Source organism: Peromyscus californicus, unplaced genomic scaffold (genome assembly GCF_007827085.1).
Source record: "Peromyscus californicus insignis strain IS unplaced genomic scaffold, ASM782708v3 Scaffold_17__1_contigs__length_78620276, whole genome shotgun sequence".
Lineage (NCBI taxonomy): Eukaryota > Metazoa > Chordata > Mammalia > Rodentia > Cricetidae > Peromyscus > Peromyscus californicus.
In genome coordinates, this window is record NW_026294469.1 from 24,195,422 (window position 1) to 24,219,060 (window position 23,639).

Below are 23,639 nucleotides of genomic sequence, written 5' to 3' on the forward strand. Positions count from 1 at the left end.
TAAGTGAGACGAATCCCACAACGAACAACTAAGGAAGTCCTGGCAGTTGGTAACCCGGACCCACATTAGAAGCAAAGAGGTCAACCAGAAGCAAACGGACTCCCGGCAGGCTCCGCCCCCTTGCCCTTCGCTGATTGGTTTCTTCAGGCTTCGCTTTCTGATTGGCCGGACGGGCTCAGCGCGCAATTTAAAACATTGTACGAGGAACAAAGCTGCGCCTCGTGGGCGGAGTTGTGTTCTCCGGTAGCGGGAGTCTGGGTTCTGCAGCTGGGTGGGAGCTGGGACCGGAGAAGCAGCGAGGCAGACCGTCTTCCGGTAAGTGCGATTGGGCCGGAGCCCCGGTTATCAATCAGCTCTTGCCTGCGTGGCATAGTCCGCAGAACGCCCCCACCCCGCGTCTTCCCTAATTCCCGAGTTCTCTCCGTGGTCTTTGGAGTGAGGTTGGAAAAGTACCCTAGGAATCCGAAACACACCTGCACCGGTGGGCCTGTAGACAGTCTATGTGGAGCGCTTTTAGAGCTAGGTACCTCTCGGTGCCTATTCGCCTCCAGAAATGCAGCCTCGGGCTGGCTTATTCTTCTCATTCTCTTCCCCTTGGCTGATAATAGTATAGAGTCGTGACGGAATGTCCTGAGCAAGGTCATCCCCCTCACCAGGGGATTGTTTATTAACCTACAGGTTTGCAGTTTCTGTGCGTTAGTGTTCTTCTGCCCATCTACTCTTCATTTTTTGTTTGTTTGTTTTTAGACGTTGGCTGACTCTCCTTGCCATGTCTCACGAGATCCTTTCTCCGCCAGCGGGCTTACTGTCCGATGAGGATGTTGTAGTCTCCCCCATGTTTGAATCAACAGTTGCAGATCTGAGGTCTGTGATCCGAAAGGACCTTTTGTCAGACTGCTCTGTCATCACCTCCTCTCTGGAGGACAAACAGGTAAAGGAGTTGACTGGTTTAGGGGCAGAAAGTGATATCCTCAACTTAATGGTTCTTTATACAAGGTAGTATGAAAGCCGGGCGGTGGTGGCACATGCCTTTAATCCTGGCATTCGGGAGGCAGAGGCAGGAGGATCTCTGTGAGTTCGAGGCCAAAGCTGGGCCTCGTGGCACACGCCTTTAATCCCAAAGGCAGGTGGATCTCTGAGGCCATCCTGGTTTACATAATGAGTTAGTACCAGGACAGCCAGGACTACACAGAGAGACCTTGTCTCGAAAAACCAAAACAATAAGAATGTTATTGGCATTATATTCATATTAAATAATAGGTACAAGGATGGAGGGTGTGAGAATGCATGTTTGGTATGTCCTAGGTTCAAGTCTCAGCACCACATGTAATTGTTTGCACAGAACCATGGAGGCCTTAACTAGGTAAAATGGAATTCATGTTTCAATAATCATAGCTGCCATTGCTTTAGCCTTTCTTTTGTAAGGCCAAAGATATTTCATTATAACACTATTCATGTTTGGAGCCAAGCCTTTGTTGGAGGGGGCTGCCCTATTTTTCGCAAGATGTTTAGTAGCATTTCTGGCCTCTATCCACTAGACACAATACCTTTTCACTAATTAGAATTCAATGTCCTTGGGAATACAGAGACAGTCTAAATATCTGCTGAATAAATGAAGTGGTTGCTGTTTAATTTCATTCTTCCGGTGAATCACTAAGAACTTTGTTCATGGTCTCCTAATTACTAAATGATGAAACTGGGGCTCAGATTCAGGCATGTCTATTCTTATCTGTTAGTGTTGTATGTATGTATATGTGGTGGGGTACACACATGTGGAAGTCAGGACAACTTTGTAGAGTCAGTTCTCTTCCCCTTTTTTTGGTTTTGTCTGAGTCAGGGTTTCTCTGTGTAGCCTTGGCTGTCTCTTCCATTATTATATGGAGTCCTGTGATTGAACTCAATTTGGCAGGCTTGTTTAGCAAGCTGAGCCATCTTGCTAACCCAATTTTCATTATTGTGCTTTGAAAAAAAAATATTTATCAGAGCTGGAGAGATGGCTCAGGTTTAAGAGCCCTTCCTCCACTTCCTAAGGACCCAAGTTAAATAAACAAAAATTACTTAGTTTGAAATAGTCTTTGTAGTCAAGACTGGCTTTAAATTTCTGATTCCCCATCTCTTCTTATTGCTGGGTGTTGCGATTACACACACCATGCCTGGTGCATACTGGTTTTCAAACATCAGCCGATTCTAACTCAGATCACTGGTGTAGCAAGCCAGATTTGCAGGACAGTGATGAGACAGGGAAGGGAACAAAGTTCATGTGAGCAAGAATGATTGTAGAGCCCAAGAACAGTTGCACAGGCCACTTAAGGTGGAATGGGGGTTGACAGCATGCTTTCTAGGAACTGGGATGTTTGCCCATTTAACTCTGTGTCCTGGCTGGAATCTGTTGCAGGCTCCATTTGAGGACACTGCAGAGAGAGTGAAAGTTTACCTTCGAATCAGACCCTTCTTAACTTCTGAGTTGGACCGACAGGAAGATCAGGTGAGGATTTAAGGTGGAATGGTGTAATAGAAAAGAGGGGCTCCCTAGGAATGCTTCTTTACTATGCTAACCTCCACTTTCTACCTTTTCAGGGCTGTGTCCGTATTGAGACTACAGAAACCCTTATGCTGCAAGCACCCAAAGACTCCTTTGCCTTGAAGAGCAACGAGAGGGGAATTGGTCAGGCCACCCACAAATTCACCTTTTCCCAGGTACACAATACTGGGGTATGAACATAGGCCCAACACTTTGGGGAAAATGTATTTCTTCTTTAAAGAGTTCTGCCTGAATGTGAGTTCTTCATGTGTGTATCTATAGTTTTGGGACCCTTGTTATGTGTCTCGTACTTTATGTGCATTCCCTCCCAATGATTGACGCTACAATTACTAGTACCTCTTTTCCCTGGTAAGAATACTGTGGCTCCTATCACAGTGAAGATAATTTTCCTGAAGCCTGAGAGCTAGTGAGTGGGAAGACAGGACTGGGATCTAGATCCATCTATCTCCAAACCCATGCATCACAATAGCATCCCTTAAGTATTTAATTTGGAAGAAAGGGACTAGCAGAGAGTGGCTGAGTCTTCTGCATTTAGGAACAGCTGGAATCCAGCAGGAAAACCTGCTTGAGTGGTCCCCAGAGAAGGAATACACCTACTAGTCCTACAGAGGAAACATGTGGCAGATGATGTGTGGCCTCTGACAAACAGGTCTGTTTCTAGATATTTGGGCCAGAAGTGGGACAAGCATCCTTCTTCAACCTGACGGTAAAGGAGATGGTAAAGGATGTACTCAAAGGGCAGAACTGGCTCATATACACATATGGAGTCACCAACTCGGGGAAAACCTACACAATTCAAGGTTTGTAAGCTTCAGCAGGGTTGATAACCACCATCTAATGGTTGTCTTTACCTTTTGATGCCCTGAGTGAAAGTTATTATCTCGGATATTCTTCTAGGTACTTCTAAGGATGGGGGAATCCTGCCTCGATCTCTGGCTCTCATCTTTAATAGTCTCCAAGGCCAACTTCATCCAACACCTGATCTGAAGCCCTTGCTCTCCAATGAGGTGATCTGGCTAGACGGCAAGCAGATTCGCCATGAGGAAATGAAGAAGCTGTCCTTGCTAACCGGAGGTCTCCAAGAGGTGAAGTACTCATGAAGCTGGGATAAAGGGTACAGATTTCAGGAAAGATTTGTGCCTATCTTCTCTCTGTGCCCCTTCAGGAGGAGCTGTCCACCTCCTTGAAGAAACGTGTCCATCTAGACAGTCGGATGGGTACCAGCACCAGCTCTGACAGTGGCATTGCTGGGCTCTCCTCCACCAGTCAGCTCACCAGCAGTAGCCAGCTGGATGGTATGTACCATGAGTGGGCTCTGTGCTGGGCAATGGTGGGGACCCACTCCCTACACCTGGCAGCTCTAAGGGGTATAGGTCAGAGACTGCAACCTGAACCCCATCATTTGAAGTTCCTATAGACCAAGGCAAGATGAAATGCTCCATGGTTAATGACCAAACATTGATTTCTCTCACAGAAACAAGTACTTCATGGGCACAGCCAGATACTGCCCCAGTGAGTGTGCCAGCAGACATCCGCTTCTCTGTCTGGATCTCCTTCTTTGAGATCTACAATGAATTGCTTTATGACCTGCTAGAACCACCTAGCCACCAGCGTAAGAGACAGACGCTGCGGCTGTGCGAGGATCCAAACGGCAATCCTTATGTGAAAGGTACGCAAAGACAGAGGAGGTTGGTGGAAACCTGAGGGACATGCAGGGAAACTAGAAAGGGCTAAGTGTTCCCACCTTTCTTTCTTGGCCCCAGACCTCAACTGGATTCATGTTCGAGATGTTGAGGAAGCCTGGAAGCTCTTGAAAGTGGGCCGTAAGAACCAGAGTTTTGCCAGCACCCACCTGAACCAGAACTCTAGTCGCAGGTGAGTTGTGAGAATGAACTCTTCCCTGTGCCTAGGAAGCCTTAGCCCTCCACCTGAGAGAATGTGGAAGACGTTATGGTGACTTCTCCTTTCCTTTTCAGTCACAGCATTTTCTCAATCAGAATCTTGCACCTTCAAGGAGAAGGGGATATCATGCCCAAGATCAGTGAGTAAGTTCTCCTTCCCACTTAGAAAGCTGAGCATCTTGGCCATCTGGTGTGGGGGCAAAGGGAACTTCTCAAAGGAATTAGCGTTCTCCTTCCTTGGGTACAAAAATTGGTAGGCCCTCCCCTAACAGAGTTATATAGTAAGCTATGAGTTCCTTATATCAGATCCTACACATTATTCCATCCAGACTGTCACTGTGTGACTTGGCTGGCTCAGAGCGCTGCAAAGATCAAAAGAGTGGTGAACGGCTAAAGGAAGCAGGAAACATTAACACTTCTCTGCATACCCTGGGCCGCTGTATTGCTGCCCTGCGACAGAATCAGCAGAACAGGTAAGCTGTAGGCTAGGATGGCCTGGGGCTTGGTGATTTGGTCCATTCTAGGTCACCACTGAGGATGGGCTGCAGTTGTGTTCACAATGCTATTTATCTGATTTGTGCAAGGTCAAAGCAGAACCTGATTCCTTTCCGGGACAGCAAGTTGACTCGTGTGTTCCAAGGCTTCTTCACAGGTCGAGGCCGTTCCTGCATGATTGTCAATGTGAATCCCTGTGCCTCTACCTATGATGAGACTCTTCACGTGGCCAAGTTCTCAGCCCTTGCCAGCCAGGTGTGAAACTACAGGGATGATGACTGTCCTTACTTTGGACAGGCAACCTGAAGACAGCTCTTAGGAACTAGTTAAGGAGTCCAGTAAGGTTTTTCCTTTTCCTCCTCTAGCTTGTGCACGCCCCGCCTGTGCATTTGGGAATCCCATCCCTGCATTCATTCATCAAGGAGCACAGTCTTCAGGTATCCCCGGGCTTAAAGAAAGGGGGCACAGCTGACTCGGGCCTTGATGACCATCCCGAAAATGAAGCTGACATCTCCATGTACGGCAAGGAGGTGAGACTACAAGGAGGCTCCAGGCTAGCAGCACCACAGGGTGTCCAGATGGGTTTGGGCCTTTTACTGCAGGGGGATCTTAAGATCTCTGACAGATGTGTTCTTCTTCCTAGGAGCTCCTGCAGGTGGTGGAAGCCATGAAAACACTGCTTTTAAAAGAACGCCAAGAGAAGCTGCAGCTGGAGATGCAGCTCCGTGAGGAAATTTGCAACGAGATGATAGAACAGATGCAGCAGCGGGAGCAGTGGTGCAGGTACTGGCTGGAGGGGCCCTGCTACCGGGTTCCCTGTGACGGCCGAAGGGGGGACACTGGGTCTGTCCCTCAGCTGCCCTCCGCAGAAGCCTCACTGCCCTTTTCTGTAGTGAGCATCTGGACAACCAGAAGGAACTGTTGGAGGAGATGTATGAAGAGAAGCTAAAGATCCTGAAGGAATCACTGACAAGTTTCTACCAAGAAGAGATTCAGGTGAGTTTGCCCCAACCAGTCCCAGTGCCACACAGACTAACATCACTTGGTTGTTTGAGATAAATTTTTACTTTTATTTCTTTACTGATTGATTGATTGATTTGGTTTTGCGAGGCAGGGTTTCTCTGTGTAACAGAGCCCTGGCTGTCCTGGAACTCACTCTGTAGACCAGGCTGGCCTCGAACTCAGAGATCCACCTGCCTCAGCCTCTGCCTCCTGAGTGCTGAGATTGAAGGTGTGCCAGCACACCTAGCTAAGTTTTGTAAACTCTAGTGAAAACAGGAATACATAACTCATTTTTCTTCATCTCCCTTATGCCTGTAGTTATTGAGTTTAAATTCAGGGTTCAGGGTTCAGGGCAAAGTTTTATGTTCATTTAATCTGGTCCTTTGGCATTTTTCTGACCCTGGACAGAATTGTGCTCTCTGCTTCCTTCTTAGGAACGGGATGACAAAATCGAAGAGCTAGAAACTCTCCTGCAGGAAGCCAAACAGCAGCCAGCGGCTCAGCAGTCGGGGTCTGGACTGTCCCTAGTACGGCGGTCACAAAGGCTGGCAGCTTCTGCCTCCACTCAGCAGCTCCAGGAAACTAAAGCTAAACTGGAGCAATGCAAAGCAGAGCTAAGCTCCACCACTGAAGGTGCGGAGGGAAGGCAGGAGCCCGCCGGTGCTGGTGGGTGCGGGAAGAGCTGGCATTCCAAGCTCCATCCACCCACATCTTACTCCAGAATGCACATGCCTCACTTTGTCTACTTGCTACTGTTACAGAGGTAAGCCCCAAGCTGAGAAAGCCATGTATTAATGTATTTATACTGTTTCCCTCTCTCAGAGCTGCAGAAGTATCAGCAAATGTTAGAACCACCACCGACAGCCAAGCCTTTCATCACTGATGTGGATAAGAAGTTAGAGGAGGGCCAGAAGGTATTTAACCTTTCTCTGTTTGTTATCAAAGGCCTTTATCAGGAATTTATGTGGTTTTTTTGCTTGGTTTTTTTTTTTTTTTGTGTGTGTGTGTGTGTGTAAGAGTCCTGAGGAATGGTTATTTCATTCAGAAAATCAGCCTTTGTTTTTGTTTTACATTTATTTATTTGTGTGTGGTAATGTGGAAGCCACGTGGGTTCCATGTGGATTCCTGGGATTTAACTCAGATTGTCAAGCTTTGGGGGTAAGTCATTTCACCAGCCCCCAGCCTTCCAAAGTCTGTCTTCAAATGGCTGCCGGGGCTGATTTTGGCCACAATCTGACTCCTACCCTTTCAGAATATAAGGATGCTACGGACTGAGCTTCAGAAACTAGAGCAGTCTCTCCAGTCAGCAGAACGAGCCTGCTGCCATAGCACGGGGGCAGGAAGACTTCGGCAAGCCTTGACCACCTGCGATGACATCCTTATCAAACAGGTGAGGGCAACCTTGGGACCCTCCTTTCCTGCCCACGCCAGTGTGTATGTGAGAGGGGAACTGAGAACAGAAGAGAAGATGGCTGGTGAAAAATGAAGCCAATGCCATGTTGGGGGTGGGACTCAGGGCTTTATGTATGCTAAGCAGCCATCTACCACTAAGCTGTGACATTTCCCGATGATGTGTCCTGATGGCAGAGATCTTAAAAGCTAAATAGAAATGTATATTTTTTAGACTGAACAGGGCACTTGATACCTAGGGACAGGCTGGAAGTTCTGGTATTTGTTTTAGAAGATGATAGGGTCTCACTATATAGCCCTGGCTGACTTAGAACACACCAAAAAACTGGGATTAAAAGTATGTACTACCATACCCATCAAAGATTCAAACATTTTCTCTAACTTACGTTTCTTAGAACCAGACCCTGGCTGAGCTACAGAATAACATGATGCTAGTGAAACTAGACCTTCGGAAAAAGGCAGCCTGCATCGCCGAGCAGTATCACACCGTGCTGAAACTCCAAGGCCAGGCTTCTTCTGCTAAAAAGCGGCTGGGAACAAACCAGGAAAACCAGCAACCAAATCATCAACCTCCAGGAAAGAAACCATTCCTTCGAAACTTACTTCCCCGAACACCCACCTGCCAAAGCTCAACAGACAGTGGCCCTTATACACGGATCTTGCGCTCACGGCACTCTCCTTTGCTCAGATCTCCTTTTGGCAAAAAATACTAAAGTTGTGGGGATGAAGATGCACCCTTGTTGCTCTAAGGTTGGTCAGCTGATCAGCTTATAAGTCTCTTAAGTTTCAGCACAGATATATATATGTACCCTGAACTGTGTCCAAAATTATTGTATTATAATCACCTATATAATCTTGGTTTTTTTCATGCACAAATATTATACTGAATAAAGACATTGTTTATGCTTTTATTTGGATACCAAACTTAGAAAAATATAAAAAGGGGAACAGAAACTGATATAAATACCACCTAGCCCGTTGGACCCTTGGACGGGAACAGCAATGGGAACCAGCCTAAGGTGTACTACGAAATGAGTCAAATGGCAGAAGTATTCGAAAGGTTTGGTTTTGTTGGTTGGTTGGCTGGGTTTTTCGACAGGTCTTACTATGTAGCTCTCACTGGCCTGAAACTTGCTGTGTGGATAGCTAGCCTCAAAATATCCACCTGCCTGTCTCCAAAATGCTAGGATTAAAGACATGCACCACTATGCCCAGCTAATTTTTCTTTATAAATGAAGTCTCAAAAGTAAGAGGGGAATAAAAATGTTCTGAGCACAAGGAAGGCTACATCCTAAACACAGAATGATCAATAGCATCATACAGCACAAACATAACATCGAAGTGTATTTGAAACCTACAAGAACAGAAGGATTCCCTCTACCTTGTAGATAAGGTTGAAAACAAAGTATTCTTTTGGAGATAAAAGAAAAAAACAATTGCTTCAACCATTTACTAAAAGACACCAGCATGAATTTTAATATCTGAAATACAAAAAATTACTTTCAAATGTCCATGAAGTTATCTGGTCTCCTTGTATTTTCTCATCTGGGTAGAGTTAATGCTATAGCCATTTTTGCCCTCAATAGGAGCCACAGTTCATGCTCATTGAGACTTCCACTTGAAAGGCTTTAGAAGACTTCCTTTGAAAACTGTCTCCCAAAGAACATATGGATAGCTACACTCTATTTAAATCTAGTCTCTGACATCAGAACAGAGGCCACACTCAGCAAAATGAAGGTCATTCTAGCCAGGTCTCATGGCATATGCCTGTAATCCCATCATTAGGAAGGCTGAGGCAGGAAGACCCAAGCCTAGGCTACAGAGAAACCCTGTCTTTAAAAAAAAAAAAAAAAAAAGAGGTCATTACTGTTCAACACCTGACCTTCCTACTGTCAGAAGACAAGCAGGATACTCTGACTCCCTTCCTTGCCTATCCCACTCCCAGCAGCATTAAAACCTTGTTTCTATAGCATCACTTATGGTAAAGTGCTGTAAAAGGGATTTTTGGAGGTGGGGAGACTGTGGGAAGGCCAAGACCTGCTATTCTGAAAAGAAGAGAGAAGTGCGGGCTGGCAGAGGACAGTGCCTGTCCCCGCCATATTTCTGTTTGCCTCTGAAGGTGATTCCATAGGCTGTCCCCAAGGCTGTTTCTATCTGTAAAAATGAGAAGAGCTTAGGTCCTTGGGAGAACAGATGTGGCCGTTCTTTACTGGAGGTAAGGCTTAATACTGGTCTAGCTGACTTGAGCGTCGTCAACTACGGAGTGACTGAAGAGAGGTTGAGTGGAGAAACTCTGCGGGTGGGAGTGTTGTTTGCAGACAGTGAGGCAGGGAGGAAAAAGGTGCCCGGCGTGTCGGTGCTGGCCGCCTCCCCTTGGTTTCGCAGCTGGAGGATCTGGCGGAGCAAAGCCTTACCTTCTTCCCGGGTCTGAAACAAAGTCACAGCCGTTTCAAAATGTGTTCAATGCTATGCTCAAAAGCTGGTGATTAAAATACTGTTCAGAACATTCCTTACAAATAAAGGGAGTCGTGCCCCCTTAAGAAAAAGGAACTGTTCAATGGATGACTCCCACAACTCAAAGGAAGCTTCCCTACCCACCATGTAAAGACCATACATTTTTGCCTAAAATCCAAACCTTTTAAAATCCAATACTCACATCGTTGAATGCACAACACTTCTGGGCACAAGTTGAAGCTTCATCCCACAGCTTGCACTTGAAATAGTACTGGGCCAGATAGCGGAAGGCTGTGCTCTCCTCCAAGTGCTCCACTACTTCCTAGACAAGGAAAGCAGACATGACTGAGCTGACAAGAACCCGTCAGGGACACAGCTCTCGTGCTCGGACACATACCCCACAGGAATAGATATCCTGGATGTATTTGATGTAACACTGGGCAGCCTGCTCTGACTCAGTCAACTGTTCATGAAGCCTACAAAAGAAATTGGGCTTTAAATCAAAGACCACACAGCAAGTCCGAGATTAAAAGTAAAGACGTGATTAAAACCAGAAATGACATATAAACAAGTAAATTTTAACATAACATGTTGAGACCCAGAGGATGATTAGTACCTATCAAATAGTTACTATGGCGCACGCCTTCAATCAATCCCCCAAGCACTCAGGAGGCAGAGGCAGGTGGATCTCTGTGAGTTCAAGGCCAGCCTGGGCTACAGGCAGTTTTAGGATAGCCAGGGCTACACAGAGAAACCCTGTCTTAAAAAACCAAAACCAAAATAACAAAAACAAAAAAAGCAAGCAAGGTGTCTACCAGGGCTACACAGTAGGACTCTGTCTCAAAAAGAAAGAAAAAAGACAGTTACTTAAGGGCTAGGTAAGATGTAAGATGGCTCAGCAGTTAAAGGCGCTTGAAGCAAAGCCTGATAACTGGGTTCAATTCCCAGGACCCACGTAACAGTAGGAGTCAACTAACTCCCACCCACAGATGTCCCCTGACCTCCACATGTATGTACCCACATACATATACACAAAATAAATTTTAAAAACTTCTTTAAAAAGAGTAACTAACTTAAACTGACAATTGGATAATATATCCTTGCAAAAATTTCCTGTTAATACTGGTAAGAATGAAAACTATAGCAAATAACCGACCCCTTCGGAGCGACTCTCCCCTGCACATAGGCCCTGATGCATGCTAGGCAAGTCCTCAACCACTGAACTACACTTCTAGTCTGTGCACGTCTTTTTCAACTCTTTTCACCTCTTGCCTAGTAGGACATCTATTTCCAATTCAAGGTGAAGTGGAACTCTCTAGAGTCAAAGGCTAAAGCCAGAATATAACTTGGAGCCTAGCATGTATAAGGTCCTGGGTTCATCTACAACACAGAAATAAGAAAAGAGTGGTGCTCGATTGCAAAACCAGTATTTCCACACCCATGCCCATATTCATATATGACAGCACCTCAGGAAAAGCAACCCCAGTATCAGAAACAGTCACTCACTTCGCCAGCTTCACGAGAGCCATTTTCTCCACATCTCCCACAGCATATGCTCTCCAATAACACTGTCAAAGAATAAACCAGTCACTTCTGACTACTGCCCATGTGCAACAACGATCACATCAACGCTAAGGCCACGCAAGCCTTCTAGAAATGCAGGCTTGCACGATACAGAGCATTTTCCCTAACTATGATAGGTCCACGCTACATGTAGACATCCACACTGATAATCTCAGCCTACAGTTCTTTTATCCTATGCACCTACAAAATATTCAGACATTGCTATACACATAGATCAGAATAAGGGGTGGGGGTGGGGGTGGAAATCACAGCATGTACAGCCCAACCTCCTCCTAAACAGCAGGTTTCTGCTCAAATTCTCCAGGCCGAAATTTGAGGTACCTTTTTGGCTTCCACTAGTTGATTGAGTTTCTCATAACATTCTCCTAAGGCAACCAGCATACGGGAATCATTGGGACTATGAAAAAGAATAACAAATGGTTAGAGCAAAGACTTCACCAATACCCCAAGTCCTCAATTGAAAGATTAGTCTCTACTATTTCCAATCAATGCAAGGACTGTTCTTCAATCAATATTTCATTTAATTACATTACTTTGTGTTCATAATTATCCTATACACCCACTAGAAGAGACACTAAGTAAAAAGGACTAGACCACACCCTTTAGGTCTGAGAGAGATGGTATCAGACGGACCCTTCCCACATAGTCAAGAAACCAACTTACCGTAACTGGTGGGCCCGCCTATAGTAATAAAGGCAATAAAACGGCATCTTAAGAATTTCATAGGTCTGCCCAAGGCCATACCAAGCTCTGTAATCTCTCTTGTTGACCTCAATGGCATGTCTAAAAAAGACAAAACAGACAGAAACATGGCAAAAGAATTAAGGTTAGCAACACTAGGCTCAACAGAGGCTCCTGCTAACACAGCAGTCTGTTCCACTCACCCCTCCCAACCCAACTAGACGCTTACCGGTAAGCTTGGATAGCAGCAGATGTGTTTTTCATTTCCATGTACTCATGCCCCATCAATGTCCAGGCCCCGAGATACCTAGGATTCAACTTTAGGGCTCTCTGGAAATATAAGGCTGCTTTCTCATGCTGGGAGCGTAAGCTATAATAATTGCCTGATTAAAAAAAAAAAAAAAAGATTCACAGTAAACACACAAACATATAAATAAAAATCAAGGGGCAGGAGAGATGGCTTGGTAGTTTAAGAACACTGGCTGCTCTGCCAGAGGACCCGGGTTCAAGTCCTAGCACCTACATGGCAGCTCACATCCATCTGACACCCTCTTCTGGCCTCCTTTGTACCAGACACATACATACATATACATATATATATATATATGTATATATATATATACAGGCAAACACTAATAAACAAATAAAACCCTTAAAAATAAATAAAAAGAAACATAAAAAATCAAAACCTGTTCCCTTCATTTCCTTATCTCATGTAGATAAGGCATTTATATACATTTTTGTAATATAAGAATGTTCTACAGCATGCTTTAGATTTGTGATTTCTATTTATTTGTTTATTTATTTTTGTTTTTTTAAGACAAGGTTTCTCTTTGTAGCCCTGGCTGTCCTTGAACTCTCTCTGTAGACCAGGCTGTCCTCAAACTCGGAGATCCACCTGTCTCTGTCTCCCCTCAGTGTTAGGATTAAAGGTGTGCGCCACCACACCTAGCTGGATTATTTTGTTTTGTTTTGTTTTCTGTTTTTTGAGACAGGGTTTCTCTGTGTAGCTTTGGAGCCTGTCCTGGATCTCGCTCTGTAGACCAGGCTGGCCTCGAAATCAGAGATCCACCTGCCTCTGCCTCCCGAGTGCTGGGATTAAAGGTGTGTGCCACCACCGCCCGGTGGCCTGGCTGGATTTTTGTTTGTTTAGATTAGTGGTTCTAAACTATATTATTTTAAACCGACACTTCAAAGGAATTTCTCAAAAGGATTACAAAGGTAGAGCTCTGAGCTTCTTTTTTGTTTTTTTTTTTTTTTTGTTTTTTTTTTTTTTTTTGTTTTTTCGAGACAGGGTTTCTCTGTGTAGCTTTGCGCCTTTTCCTGGAACTCACTTGGTAGCCCAGGCTGGCCTCGAACTCACAGAGATTCGCCTGGCTCTGCCTCCCGAGTGCTGGGATTAAAGGCGTGCGCCACCACCGCCCGGCTGAGCTCTGAGCTTCTTAACCAAGATCACAGCATTCTACTACAACTGTTTGTGAAAGGATAAGTTAATTTAGGATGCTGCAAAACCTACCTGTCTTACCATGAGCCATGAATGGATAAGAAAAATACGGTAGGCTGGGCAGTGGTGGCGCATGCCTTTAATCCCAGCACTTGGGAGTCAGAAGCAGGTAGATCTGAGTTCAAGGCCAGGCAGGACTGCTATACAAGAGAAACCCTGTCTTGAAAAAAATCCAAAAAAAGGGGGCTGAGGAGATGGCTCAGAGGTTAAGAACACTGACTGTTCTTCCAGAGGTCCTGAGTTCAATCCCCAGCACCCATATGGTGGCTCACAACCATCTGTAATGAGATCTGGATCCCTCTTCTGGCCTGCAGGGATACATGCGAATATATATAACAAATATATAAATCTTTAAAAAAAACCAAAAGAAGCCAGATGGTGGCGCACGCCTTTAATCCCAGCACTCGGGAGGCAGAGGCAGGTGGATCTTTGTGAGTTCGAGGCCAGCCTGGTCTACAGAGCGAGATCCAGGAAAAGGCACAAAGCTACACAGAGAAACCCTGTCTCAAAAAACCAAAAAAAAAAAAAAAAAAAAAAAAAAATCAAAAGAAAGAAACAAACAAACATATTTAAATATTTTAGATCCAAACAATGGGACCCAATCCAGGAAGAAAAAGAACTACTTTAGATGCTACATTTGTAAGTCTTTTTTTTTTTTTTGGTTTTTCTAGACAGGGTTTCTCTGTGTAGCTTTGGTGCCTGTCCTAGATTTTGCTCTGTAGACCAGGCTGGCCTCGAACTCACAGAGATCCGCCTGGCTCTGCCTCCCAGAGTGCTGGAATTAAAGGCGTGCACCACTGCCCAGCTCCATTTGTAAGTCTTTTTTTTTTTTTTTTTTTTTTTTAAGGTTTATTTATTTATTATGTATACAGAAGAGGGCGCCAGATCTCTTTACAGATGGTTGTGAGCCACCATGTGGGTGCTGGGAATTGAACTCAGGACCTCTGGAAGAGCAGTCGGTGCTCTTAAACTCTGAGTCATCTCTCCAGCCCTACATTTGTAAGTCTTAAAAGCGTGCAGGATGAATGGGTGGCAAATGCCTTAAATCCTAGCGTTTGGAAGGGAAAGGCAGGCAGAGCTCTGAGTTTGAGGCCACTCTGGTCTACAGAGTAAGCTCTAGGCAGCCAAAAGAAAAAAGAAAGGAAAGAAGGAAGAAAGAAAGAAGGAAGGAAAGAGGGAGGGAGGGAGGAACAGAGAAAAATGCTAAAAGAAATCAAGCAATAAGATTTCATTAGCATTAAATAGTATTCATTTACATAAAATTCCTATAAGAGGCAAAATTATGAACTAGACAGATAACCAGTGGCCTGGGGCAGGGAAAGGTATTGACTGAAAACAAATAAAAACTCTTGTGCTAATGGAGTCAGAGTGTAATGTTGCTGGCAGATTAAAGCAGGTAAATCCGGGGCTGGAGAGATGGCTCAGCAGTTAAGAGCAATGACTGCTCTTCCAGAGGTCCTGAGTTCAATTCCCAGCACCCACATGGCAGCTCACAACTCTCTGTAACTCCAGGATCCAACACCCTCACAAATACATACAGTCAAAAAAAAAAAAAAAAAAAAAAAAAAAAAAAAGCAGGTACATCCTGTGGCTTGTTAACCTTTCCAACAAAGGTTTTCTTCTCTTAAAGAACACCTAGAGCTGTCCTGAGACTTGAAGGGCTGTCTTTTCTTTTTTTTTTTTTTTTTTTTTTTGGTTTTTCGAGACAGGGTTTCTCTGTGTAGCTTTGCGCCTTTCCTGGAACTCGCTTTGGAGACCAGGCTGGCCTCGAACTCACAGAGATCCGCCTGGCTCTGCCTCCCGAGTGCTGGGATTAAAGGCGTGCGCCACCACCGCCCGGCTTGTCTTTTCTTTTTTTAACTGTATTTATTTTTTCATTTATCTGTGCTGGAGAATGAATTTGGGGCCTAGGCAAGCACTCTACCGTTGACCCTCCAGTCCCCCCCGAAGGGCTTTCATAACATACAGCTGAATGAGAAAAATAAAAGGCACAGGTGAGAATATCATCTGGACTACTTTTACAAAGCAAATAACCATCACATCTGACGCGTGTATATTTTTATATCAGCGATTGTCGACCTGTGGGTTGTGGGCCCTTGGGGTTCAAATGATCTTTTCACAGGGGTCGCCTAGGACCATCGGAAAACACAAACATTTACATTACAATTCATGACAGTAGCAAAATTATAGTTATGAAGTAGCAACAAAAATAATTTTAGCCGGGCGGTGGTGGCGCACGCCTTTAATCCCAGCACTCGGGAGGCAGAGCCAGGCAGATCTGTGAGTTCGAGGCCAGCCTGGACTACCAAATGAGTTCCAGGAAAGGCGCAAAGCTACACAGAGAAACCCTGTCTCGAAAAACCAAAAAAAAAAAAAAAAAATAATAATAATTTTAGGGTTGGGGTCACCCCAACATGAGGAACTGTATTAAAGGGTCACAGCACTAGAAAGGCCGAGAACCACTGTTTTATATGGAATGAGAACATACTCTGGGAGACACAGTGAGTTCCATTCCAGCCTAGGCTATAGGTTGAAACGTTACCTCAAAAATCAAAATAAAATTTCCCTTAGGTATAAATTATACATACACAAATAAGTCAGCCAAAACATACACTGCAGTATGTATTATACTAATTTTCAGAGAACATGAGATACTGTTAAGTAAGATAATGAAAATCTGAAGTAATTACATAGAAGATTTCATTTTGGTAAAACAACAAACAGTAACAAAAATTTCCCATATGTTTTTAAAATAGTTTTAGTTTATTTTATGAGAAATCAATTATATTCACCGTTTGTACTCTATGTCTGTTATTTAAGTTCAAACTCAACTTCATGTTCACCTTGAAGAAAGCAACAGGGTTGCTCTACAAAAATATCTTTGCCCTAGGCAAGATGGCTCACGCCTTTAATCCCGGTACTTAGGAGGCAGAGGCAGGAGGATAGGTATGAGTTCTAGGTCAGCCTGGTCTACGTAGTCAGTTCCAGGAAAGTGGGGGCTTTGGAGATAGACTATGTCATTTAAGAAACAAAACAGAGCCGGGCAGTGGTGGCGCACACCTTTAATCCCAGCACTCGGGAGGCAGAGGCAGGTGGATCTCTGTGAGTTCGAGGCCAGCCTGGGCTACAAAGTGAGTTCTAGGACAGGCACCAAAGCTACACAGAGAAACCCTGTCTCAGAGGAAAAAAAAAAAAAAGAAAAGAAAGAAACAAAACAGAACAAAGAGTGCACCTGCACCTGCAATCTCAATGCTTGAGAGCAGCAGGAGGCTAAGGTCACCCTCAGCCACAGCGTGAATTGTAGATATGAGATCACGTCTCAAAAACAACAAACCAAAATACTGGCTGGGTGGGGTAGCACCAGACTGCAGTCTTGGCCTTTGGGAGGTGATGGAAGAATCAGCAGTTCAAGGTCATCCTCCATTGGTTACATTTCAAGCTGAAAACTGAGAGAAGTGTCTCAAAAACACAGAAGCAAGCTGAACAGAGTTGGAAAGGTGCCTCAGCAGCTAAGGGTGTATACTGCCCTTGCAGGGGAGCTGGGTTTGATTCTTGGCTCCTGTGTCATGAGACCCCAGAGGGATCTGACACCTCTAGCCTCTGTGGGCACCTGTACTCACAGGCCAAGGTGTAAGCACAAACAAGTTTTTAAAATAAAAATTTAAGGTGGACAATGGTGACACATGCCTTTAATCCCAGCACTTGGAAGGCAGAGGCAGGCGGATATCAGTGAGTTTGAGGCCAACCTGGTCTACAGAGCAAGTTCTGAACAGCCAGGACTGTTACACAGAGAAACCCTGTCTTGAAAAAGAAAAAAAAAACGTCAAAAGCAAGTCAGCCATGGAAGCTCATATCAATAACCTAATACTTGGGAGTCTAGAGCAGAAGAACCACCATGAGTTAGAAGCCAGGAGGGCCTAAAGGGCTCTAGGTCATTCTGGGCTAGGGTGAGACACTCTCTCAAAATATCTCTAAGATGGGTCTGAGTGTAGCTCATCAGTTCAGAGCATGGGCTACTGTTCCAAAGGACCAGGGTTCATTTTCCAGCACCCATATGGCTGCTCACAACTACCTGTAACTCCAGTTCCAGGGGACCAAGCTCTTTTCTGGCCTCCAGGAACACCAGGTATACACACAGTACACAGACATACACGCAAGCAAATACACACATAAAATTTAAAATTAAAAACAGAAAAAAGAAAAAACAAAACAAAACAGCCAGGTGTTGGTGGCGCACGCCTTTAATCCCAGCACTTGGGAGGCAGAGGCAGGTGGATCTCTGTGAGTTCAAGGCAGCCCTGTTTATAGAGCAAGATCCAGGACAGCCAGGGCTACACAGAGAAACCTCATCTTGAAAAACCAAAAAAAAAAAAAAAAGAAAAAATCCTCTAAGATGGCTCAGAGGTTAAAGGAACTTGCTACCAGGCCTGAGAACCTGCACGCGATCCCTGGGACCCACATGGTACAACTTCTTCAAGTTGTCCTCAGACCACTCCACATGTGCACCTTGGCACGCACATCTTGGTACATACATGCATGCACACACAGACACACACACACACAAATAAATGAAGAAATACAGTAAAAGTAATCATAAAAATAGGCCTAGCGAGATGAGTTTTAACCAGATAGTCTATATAACTGTTTGAGCTTAGGTTCAGAAACAGATCCTATCTCAAAAAAATCAAGGTAGAGCCAAGTGTGGTAGCTCTGTCTTGACCTTTAATCCCAACATCCAGGAAGAAAATAAATACAGGCTATCTTTGTGAGTTCAAGACCAGCCTGGTCTACACAGCAAGTTCCAGAGCTATATATAGAGACTTTGTCTCAAAAAGAAAAGTATGGTGATATTTCATTGGTACTGAAATGTGATTTTATTTGTATGTTAATAAATAAAGTTGCCTGGGGGTCAGAGCTAATAGCAAGCCATAGCAGAAGCTGGGCAGTGGTGGTGCACACCTTTAATCCAGATCACATGACAGGCAGATCTCTGTGTGTAAAGAATACAGCCAGCATGGAGACACACGCCTTTAATCTCAATACCAACCATAGAAGACCTGGAGGTCTGTACAGACAGGCAGTGACGAGGAGGTCATGTGGTTGGGTATACAACCAATGAGAAGGCAGAACAGAAAGTCAATAAAAAGACAGATACACAGGAAGTAGGTCTCTTGCTGAGGGGAAGGACAGCGGCAGGAAGGGTAAGAAGGCGGTTTTAAGTCTCAGCTCTTACTACTGCTCTGACCTCTTGGGCTTTTAACTCTGCATTTGGCTCTGTGTTTCTTATTTAATAAGACTGTTCATCTACAGAAAAGAGATAGATTAAAAGAAACAAAAGTGGCTAACTCTCACCAATTACACAGCATGTTTCTACTCGGTATTTATCAATTTCACAGAGGTTATGGGCCAGATAACTCAATTCAGACTTCATGCTCTGGGGAGAAAAAAGAGGAAGACCACATGAGTCCAATAAAGCACCCCGAAGTTGTTTTTTCTTTAGCTAATAACATGATATCTAATCCAGGAGCTTCATCCAGATCAATCAAGAGAAACAAATTACCCGGACATAAAGAAGATTGGAGAATGTGTCCATATTTTCAATCCTGTAAGGATCTTGTTTCCTCAGCTCATTAAAAATAGAAAGGGCTTTGTCGATATCTGCAAAAAGAAAGCAGAGTTCAAACCTCAACTAACTGCACCCCAAGTCTGCCAGCATTCCAGCATCTTATTCACCCACCTCTGATATTGTGATAGGCAACTGCGATCTGGGAAACGATGTATGAGCTCTTGGAAAAGCCCACATCAATGAGATGCTGATACTTCTGCAGGGCCTCCTCTATCAGCTGCAATTCTGTGTATATATGAGCCAGGAAGAATTCTTTCATCCAGGTGTCGGGTAAAGACAGGAACTTCAGCTAGCACCCAGAGAGAGGGACACATTTAGTATAATCTGGTCTTTCTCCCAAAACAACACCAAAAAAAGAGCATTACTTTCTAAAAGGATTCATCACTAAAATTTTATTAGAACACCTACAAATGAATACAGGGTAGTATCACTGAATTTGATTTATAAGCATAATTAGGAGAGAATGGCCCAGTAGGATAGACTTTAAAAAAAACAAAACACAAAACAAATAAAAGGCACAAAACTTCAGACTAAGTGGAATCTAAGTAGAGCAGAGAGAAGAGAAAAAAGCCAGCATTCCAGGAAAGGGCAATAATGAAGGTACAGTGTGGAAAACAAGAAAACCAGCTTTGTGTCAAAAAAGTGGATCCCATCACACACCAGAAAACAAGATACGGTCAGAAACAACTGCGAATTTCTGCCACCAGGCCGGGCGGTGGTGGCGCATGCCTTTAGTCCCAGCACTCAGGAGGCGGAACTAGTGGATCTCTGAGTTCAAGGCCAGCCTGGTCTACAGAGCAAGATCCAGGACAGGCACCGAATTATACAGAGAAACCCTGTCTCAAAAAACAAAAAACAAAAAATTTCTGCCACCAAAGTGTTTTAAGACGGTTCCTTCATGTAATCCCAGCACTCAGGAGGCTGAGACAGAAAGATGGCCATGAAGTTGATATCAGTCTGGTCGTCACAGAGAGGACATCTTTCAAAAAAAATAAAAAAGAGCTATGCATGGTGGTGCACATTTTTAATCCCAGCAGTCGGGAGGCAGAGGCAGGAGGATCTTTGTGAGTTCAAAGCCAGCCTGGACTACACATCAAGTTCCAGGACCCAGACCTACAGAAACACCCTGTCTCCTCCTTGGGAGGTAAGGCAAGAGGATCTCTGTGATAGTCTGTTCTACATGGAGAGTTCCAGGTCAGCAACGACAACATAAAGAGATCACTCTGGTGGGGGGTGGGGGTGGGGGGTGGATGCTCTTGCAGCAGACCTGGGTTCAATCCCCAGTACCCACAGTGTGGCTCATAACTGCCTGTAATTCCAGAGATTCTGATGCCTTCTTTTGACTTCCTTGGGCACCATGCACACATATGGTGCACATACATTCATACAGGCAAACACTTGTACACATAAAACTAAATAAGTCTTTTGAATTTAAAAATTTAAAAATTTAAAAAAAAAAAAAAAAAGGCCGGGCAGTGGTGGCGCACGCCTTTAATCCCAGCACTCGGGAGGCAGAGCCAGGAGGATCTCTGTGAGTTCGAGGCCAGCCTAGGCTACAAAGTGAGTTCCAGGAAAGGCGCAAAGCTACACAGAGAAACCCTGTCTCAAAAAACCAAAAAAAAAAAAAAGATCTCAGGGCAGATCCTAATGGCACATACCTTTAATTTCTAGCACTTGGGAGACAGAGGCAGCCTGGTCTACACAGAGTTTCAGGATAGCCAGGGCTACATAGAGAGCCTCTTTCTCAAACAAACAAAAGCCAGGCATGACAGTACACACCTATACTCCCAGGGAGGGCAGTACGAGGATACGAGGAGGCAGAAGACGCACAGGTTAAATAAAGCCTAGGCCACCTCGCCAGCTCCGAAACAAAACAGTGAAAGGGCTGGGGACGCAGCAAGGAGCCGGCTACAAACCAAGCGGACAGTGGAGCGCCCCCACGAGACAGACCACCGCAGATTGCAAAGCTCCCACGGAGCCTATGTCCATTTACCATCTCTTTGTCTGTGATGAGGTTACACAGCTCCAACCAGGCTCCCCAGTGCAAAGGCAAAACGTGAGTAGCCTCTACAAACACATCAATGGCCTCCTTCACCAAGTCCAGTTTCCGAAGCACCACCCCGTACCTGGGAAAGAAAGTCACAGCCACCAGGGAGGTTAGTGCCTGAGAACGTCCCCTCTACGCAAGGGGGCAGAGGTGCTGTGGAAAGCGTCAAACCCCAGGAACACTCACAGGTAAAGGCCAAACCCATCGAGTCCCCGGGCCTGGTGTTTCCTGCTGAGCTCCACTCTCAGCTCTCTGAGGGCTTCGTTCTTCACCTGTCCTTTTTCTAGGGGTCCTAGGAGAGAAAAGACGCTCGTTGTCATCCTCAGACACACACACATATTTCTGTTATCAGCAAACAAAATTCTAGCTGCAACCCCTCCTACCATCCATTTACTCTCGATGATGCTGGTGTGCAGCCCTAGGTTATCAATGTTTACCAATCACAAGTTTCAATTACAACGGAATTGCCCACCGGAGGTTGCAGAAAACAAGCATGGGTTAAGGGAACCAAAGAAGCCACCAGATCGATTCCCACAGCAACCCTGAGGTGGAGCTGGGTGGACACCCAGGAAGCTGAGATAAGCCATGAGCTCTCCATTCTTCATGGGTCATGCAGTCTACTTATGGTACCTGTATGGCCTGTATGCATCTAAGTGTGCAGACCTGCTTTTTAGGACAAAAAGTTGGACAGAAAAAAAAAAAAAAAACATACCTAGGCTATCAACTGTTTCGTCATCCTTCTTTTTCTCTCCAGACTGTAAGAGAGGAGGGAAAAAAATTAACAAATGGGTTTTTTTTTTTTTCAGCTTATTCTAAAATGCTTCCTAAACTCAGCAGCCTGATTCTATCTACAGGGCTAACTAAAGTCTACGCAAAATAACACCCACCTTCTAAACAACCATCATTCAGGTGTTCCCACTGGCTAAATATGGGGTACACTGAGCACCGAAGACTTAAATATAGTAATGAATCATAGATCGCTAAAAATATGAGAATCTGTGAGTCCATGTTGATGCTAAGCAGAGAAATAAATGTGGAAGGGGATGGCGGCTCCACCGGAAGCACAATGCCTTGTGTGGATTAGTGTGCAAAGAATGCTAGAGTGGAAACAACAATTTCAAATTATCAGGGAAAGGTGTTTTGGGCAGGAAAAAGTCTGTTTTAGGGGAAAATCAGCAACGGACATTGGGGCTGAAGCTGTAGCTCTGTTAAGAGTGTCTGCCCACCATGAATGTAGCAGCTTAGTATGCTGGTCGGTGTATGGATAACAGAACAAAAAATGGGTAAGACACATCAGACATGCCATAGGAAGATTTTGTTTGTTTGGTTGGTTTTTTGGTTTTTCGAGACAGAGTTTCTCGGTGTAGCTCTGGCTATTCTGGAACTCCCTATGTGGACCAGGCTGGCCTTGAACTCACAGAGATCTGCCTGCCTCTGCCTCCTGAGTGCCAGCATTAAAGGCCGGTGCACCACCACCACCACCTGGCAAATGTTCTGTTTTTTAAAAAGGAGTCAAACTGAGCATGGTGGTGCATGCCTTCATTCTCAGCATTTGGGAGACAGAGGCAGGCCTGGTCTACAGAGAGAGTTCCAAGATGACCAAGGACACACAGAGAAACCCAGTCTTGGAATGGAAAAAGAAAGAAAGAAAGAACTCAAGAAAAGCCACATGTGGTAGTGCATGCCTGTAACCCTGGCACTCTGCAGATCTATCCACAGGAGGACAATGGTTCCAGGGCAGCCTGGGCTAGGGTACATAGTAAGACAGTATCCAAAACAGAGTTATAAACACAATATTAATTTTACTCACATTGTCACTTATTTATTTAGGCTTTCTGAGAAAGGTTCTATTATAGCCATAGCTGACCTAAAACTGTCAATACAGACCAGGCAGTCTTTAAACTAGAAGAAATTCTCCTGCCTCTGCCTTTTGAGTGCTAGGATTACAGGTGTATGCTGCCATACAAGGCTGCACTGTCCTTTATATTAAAAACTGTTAACAGCCATGAAACAAAGTAATAAATACACTACAAATAAGTGATAAATGAGTTCATAAAACCTTAAATCAACTGAGACTTTTTAACTCAATTCTGGTTTTTTTGGGGGGTGGGGAGAGGGTTTCCTTTATTTTATTTATTTATCTGTTTGTTGGCTTGTTTATTTATTTATTGAGACAGGACTATACTATGCAGACCCAACTAGTTTCAAACTCTTACTCCTTCTGCCTTGGCATCCCAAGCATTTGGATTCTAAGTGTACATCACCATGTCCCGCTTCCAGGCCTTTGTTGAGTTAGGACCTCTACCACTACCTGGCCTGGAACTCACTATGTCACTGTGCAGACCAAGATGGCCTCAAACCTGCTGGGATCCTTAACTCTCTGCATCTACAGT

General features: G+C 44.7%; 2 protein-coding genes across 2 annotated transcripts in view; one reads left to right on the plus strand and one right to left on the minus strand.

Annotated features, from left to right (window-relative positions):
* The first annotated feature begins 39 nt into the window (after positions 1-39).
* On the plus strand, positions 40-9,245 carry Kif20a (kinesin family member 20A). The gene is made up of 19 exons (XM_052741854.1): positions 40-315; positions 748-931; positions 2,396-2,485; positions 2,578-2,697; positions 3,204-3,342; positions 3,440-3,627; positions 3,708-3,837; positions 4,017-4,211; positions 4,306-4,417; positions 4,519-4,587; positions 4,773-4,916; positions 5,028-5,193; positions 5,304-5,468; positions 5,582-5,721; positions 5,832-5,934; positions 6,375-6,573; positions 6,763-6,854; positions 7,193-7,330; positions 7,746-9,245. The coding sequence occupies exons 2-19, from the start codon at positions 770-772 to the stop codon at positions 8,061-8,063; spliced, it is 2,670 nt and encodes an 889-aa protein (XP_052597814.1). The 5' UTR covers positions 40-315; positions 748-769; the 3' UTR covers positions 8,064-9,245.
* The window catches only part of Cdc23 (cell division cycle 23), a 21,830-nt gene continuing 6,429 nt past the window's right edge, over positions 8,239-23,639 (minus strand). The window contains exons 4-16 of the mRNA XM_052741856.1: positions 21,959-22,001; positions 21,433-21,538; positions 21,193-21,325; positions 19,311-19,488; positions 19,134-19,231; positions 18,926-19,007; positions 12,299-12,452; positions 12,052-12,171; positions 11,710-11,785; positions 11,311-11,372; positions 10,202-10,280; positions 10,007-10,126; positions 8,239-9,777 (exon numbers count right to left, since the gene is read on the minus strand). Coding sequence (XP_052597816.1) covers positions 9,607-9,777; positions 10,007-10,126; positions 10,202-10,280; positions 11,311-11,372; positions 11,710-11,785; positions 12,052-12,171; positions 12,299-12,452; positions 18,926-19,007; positions 19,134-19,231; positions 19,311-19,488; positions 21,193-21,325; positions 21,433-21,538; positions 21,959-22,001 — 1,422 coding nt within the window. The 3' untranslated portion in view covers positions 8,239-9,606. The remainder of the gene's footprint in view (positions 9,778-10,006; positions 10,127-10,201; positions 10,281-11,310; positions 11,373-11,709; positions 11,786-12,051; positions 12,172-12,298; positions 12,453-18,925; positions 19,008-19,133; positions 19,232-19,310; positions 19,489-21,192; positions 21,326-21,432; positions 21,539-21,958; positions 22,002-23,639) is intronic.

Excerpts from the sequence above, each read along its gene's own strand:
- Kif20a (XM_052741854.1), top strand. The coding sequence starts at position 770 with ATGTCTCACGAGATCCTTTCTCCGCCAGCGGGCTTACTGTCCGATGAG. Across the intron at positions 3,343-3,439 it reads GAAAACCTACACAATTCAAG|GTACTTCTAAGGATGGGGGA; the intron begins GTTTGTAAGCTT and ends ATATTCTTCTAG. Across the intron at positions 6,574-6,762 it reads GCTAAGCTCCACCACTGAAG|AGCTGCAGAAGTATCAGCAA; the intron begins GTGCGGAGGGAA and ends TCCCTCTCTCAG.